The sequence below is a fragment of the Poecilia latipinna genome, unplaced genomic scaffold, assembly GCF_001443285.1.
Source record: "Poecilia latipinna isolate Pla-1442-1.1 unplaced genomic scaffold, P_latipinna-1.0 Scaffold382, whole genome shotgun sequence".
NCBI lineage: Eukaryota > Metazoa > Chordata > Actinopteri > Cyprinodontiformes > Poeciliidae > Poecilia > Poecilia latipinna.
In genome coordinates, this window is record NW_015112998.1 from 295,630 (window position 1) to 298,825 (window position 3,196).

Here is a 3,196-nt window from a genome sequence, read left to right on the forward strand (position 1 = left end):
AAACCTATTTTAAATTTAACCAAATATCTTCCCCCGTCCCGTTCTGTGGATATATTAAAAGCGCATGCGCAGGAATAGAAGAGTTATTTAGTGGAATTTAAAATAGTAAAATTAATAAATTAAATTCTTTTGCAGCCGAATGATGCAGCCTTCTCCTGCATCAAGCTGCTGGGTCCTGAGCCCAGTTCAGAGCTGTCACCTCACCAGCCTGTCTTACTGGTCAGCAGTGGTCATCCTGCTGTGTCGCACCACACCCACTCCAGGACCAGCCGGTGTCCCGTCCATGCTTCTGGGCGTTCCTCCACTAACCCCACTCCGCCCGCGCCGCCCCCCTCGCGCAGGGCCCGCTATGATTTAGAAGTTCAGGAATCCCACGTGACGTCACCCCGGGGTGACGTTATGCTTCTCTAAATAGATCGCATTGTAATCCTTTCTCAGTCCAACGTGGTTTCTTCTCAGAGGCTGCTTCACATTTTCTACACTTGTTTGGTAAGTTGAAAGCCCTGCCACCATGCAGACCCTCTTGCACGAGCCTCTGCAGGTTTGTTGACTTTGTTTAAAGCGATTTTTTTTGGGTGACTTTTTTTCTGAAATGCAACAGCTTGTTTTCTTGTTCGCTCCAGCGGTTTGGATGAAGATGTTGATTTTCTTCCTGTTTTGCAAAGATCCAGGCGTGCAGCTAAAACAGCCGCTGTCTCCCGCGGGTTTTGTTAGATTTAACGGATTGTCATCTCACTTCATTGCCAAAGTGTGGGCCTGTATTTACAGTTGTTGAAGTTGACACGGAGTCAAGTGCCGCTGCAGCTCTCGGTTCATATAGTCTGCATGGACTTCACTTCACTCCCACTTCACTTCATCCAGCTTCCAACTTCTAAACAGGTTTATGCAGCGGGGCTCATTTCACTTCACCCTGGCGCTTCTATCAAGTTTAGTCTCTTTCTCCGAGCTGCATCGCTGCATCATTGTCACGCCTGTCCCGTTTAGGGATAAAGCGCAGCCGGCGACCGTCCCGGACTCTGCATGCTGCGGTTCACCAATGATCGTCTGGAAAACGCTTCTGCTGCTGTCATGCCAGTTAAAGAGAAACAAACGACGCTTCTGTTTTTATTATTATTATTATTATTATTATTATTAAATTGAAGTTCTCATTTGTTATTTCTTTTTATTTTTCCCCGAAAAGCATAATGTGAGCAACATTACGTCATCCTGCAGGCTCGTCGATATTTGATTAACCGCTGAGATGTTGAGGGCTACTTTCAGGAAGGTTGTGCTGACGAGGCGCGCTTTGTTGCTATACGGCTCGAAGGGAAGAAACACGCTTTAATTATATGATTGCTCCTCGGCCGCTGTCATTATGTTTATGTGACAGCGCTGCCAATAACCACTTTTCCTTCATGTACACTCTAAATTATGCTTCCGGTTTTACTGTTTTACCTCGTGATTTCTTGAATTAATAACATTAATTAATTGGCTTGGTAAATGAAATTAGGTACAAAGTCTGGGTTTTATTTGCTCAGTAGAAACAAAATGTTTTTGTGTAGTAGAGAGGTTAACTACGAAAATAGCTTATTGAAACTCCAGATTAACTTTTCATTATTAGCAGCAAACGAAACATATGTATGCTTAATGTGACGTGTTTTTGTTTCGTTGTAGGGATAAAGTAGAACCTTATAAATGCAAAAAAAAAAAAAAAAAAGTTGTAAATTTCAAGGGAACTGCTCAGACTGCAAAATCTCATTGAAATAATTAAATACGTTAAATTAGGACTTAATTTGTAACAAAAATAGGCAAAAATGTCACAAAAAACATTAACAACTGCATTAACAACTGCGACCTTCAAGTGCAGGAAGTCTAGCTTGTTTTAATTTGTACCTTGCTACAGATTTCTTCCATATTTTACACAGGCTTGATTGCAGTCTTGAGGCTGATTGCACTGGTGAAATGTGACCCAAACTGAGTTTATTTGTTGATGGCTGCTTCCAGTGCTCAGGGTTCCTTTGTAATGATTGAGCTAATGTTAAAAAAAGAAAGAAAAAGAAAAGAAAGAAAAAGAAAAGAAAAGGGGTAAAGTGACAGTTCAGTCTGGCCCCAGAGCTTTTGTTCCAGAGTAGCACTTTTAACTCTCAGGTTTATTTCTGATTTCTTGCATTGAAATCAAAGTGTTTCTCCAGTTTAGGGGTTTTATTGCAATGGTAACTTCCTCTGTTGTGCAAGACAGTTGCAATAAAATCAAGTTTAGATCAGTTATTTGTTACATGAGTGGATCTGCAGCAGAAGTTCAAGAGACTGTCTTGAAAAAGGCCAGAAACTCTGCCTCAGGGATCGCCGTAATCCTGCCTTGAACTTGTGCTGTCAAAAGCCAAGGCTATAGGAACGTACAGATTTGAATTGCCCTGCGTGTTCATGCTCGCTTTAACCTCTTTGCACCTCAGCCCCTCTTTTCCTCACCATATTGTTTAAATTCTAATGCGTGGTCTACCTGGAGAATTCCTCCCCAGTTCCTCTTGAAACCAAACGCTTGACCCTAATCCTTCAGCTCGCTCACATCAGGGTTTAGTTAATGTTATAGTGTAACCAAATTTCCTTCGCTAAACTAAAACATCAATATAAAATGTGGGCCAAGAGCTCTTTCCAAGAGAGGGGCGTTGAGTACTGATAATATGAAGTGCGAGAGGTATTGGGGAATTTGCAAAGCATTTTTGGAATTAACAGTTGAGTTTTATGCCTCATATGGTTTGGATTTCCTGGTAACTCTGCTGAAATAATCAAACCCAATTTCGGGAACCGGAAGTATGGGTTTTTCGGCCTTTATATTAATTCTCATGCTAAGGACTTATCTGATTCTAAATAATAACTTCCAGTGATAATTGTGTGCATCGTTTACTCCGCAAGCAGCGATATGATCATTCCACTTGAACCTGTATAAATAGATCATGAGAAAATAAACAGAGTGACACACAAGTGACAGAAACAGTAGAAAACTCATTTGAGTTAACAAAAAAAGTGGCAGAAATGATTCAGAATTGAAATGACTCTAACGACAGGTCCGCAGGCTCTGGTCCAACGGGCTGTCTGTCATCCTCTGTTTTAGTTTGAACTTGGAGCTCAGATCAGCAGCGTTGGTTGTGTTTGTTGTAGCAAAGGCGACCAGGTGAGTTTTTAGAGCCCGCGTAGAGGAGACTGAGTGACCGGGGGG

At 41.8% G+C, this 3,196-nt stretch overlaps 1 protein-coding gene across 2 annotated transcripts in view; it reads left to right on the forward strand.

The window, feature by feature from the left end:
* The first annotated feature begins 187 nt into the window (after positions 1–187).
* Positions 188–3,196, forward strand: part of creb5b (cAMP responsive element binding protein 5b) — a 49,015-nt gene continuing 46,006 nt past the window's right edge. The window contains exon 1 of one of the 2 annotated variants that reach the window (XM_015036848.1): positions 188–541. In XM_015036848.1, coding sequence (XP_014892334.1) covers positions 512–541 — 30 coding nt within the window. In that variant the 5' untranslated portion in view covers positions 188–511. The remainder of the gene's footprint in view (positions 542–3,196) is intronic. The other variant, XM_015036849.1, reaches the window with a different exon arrangement.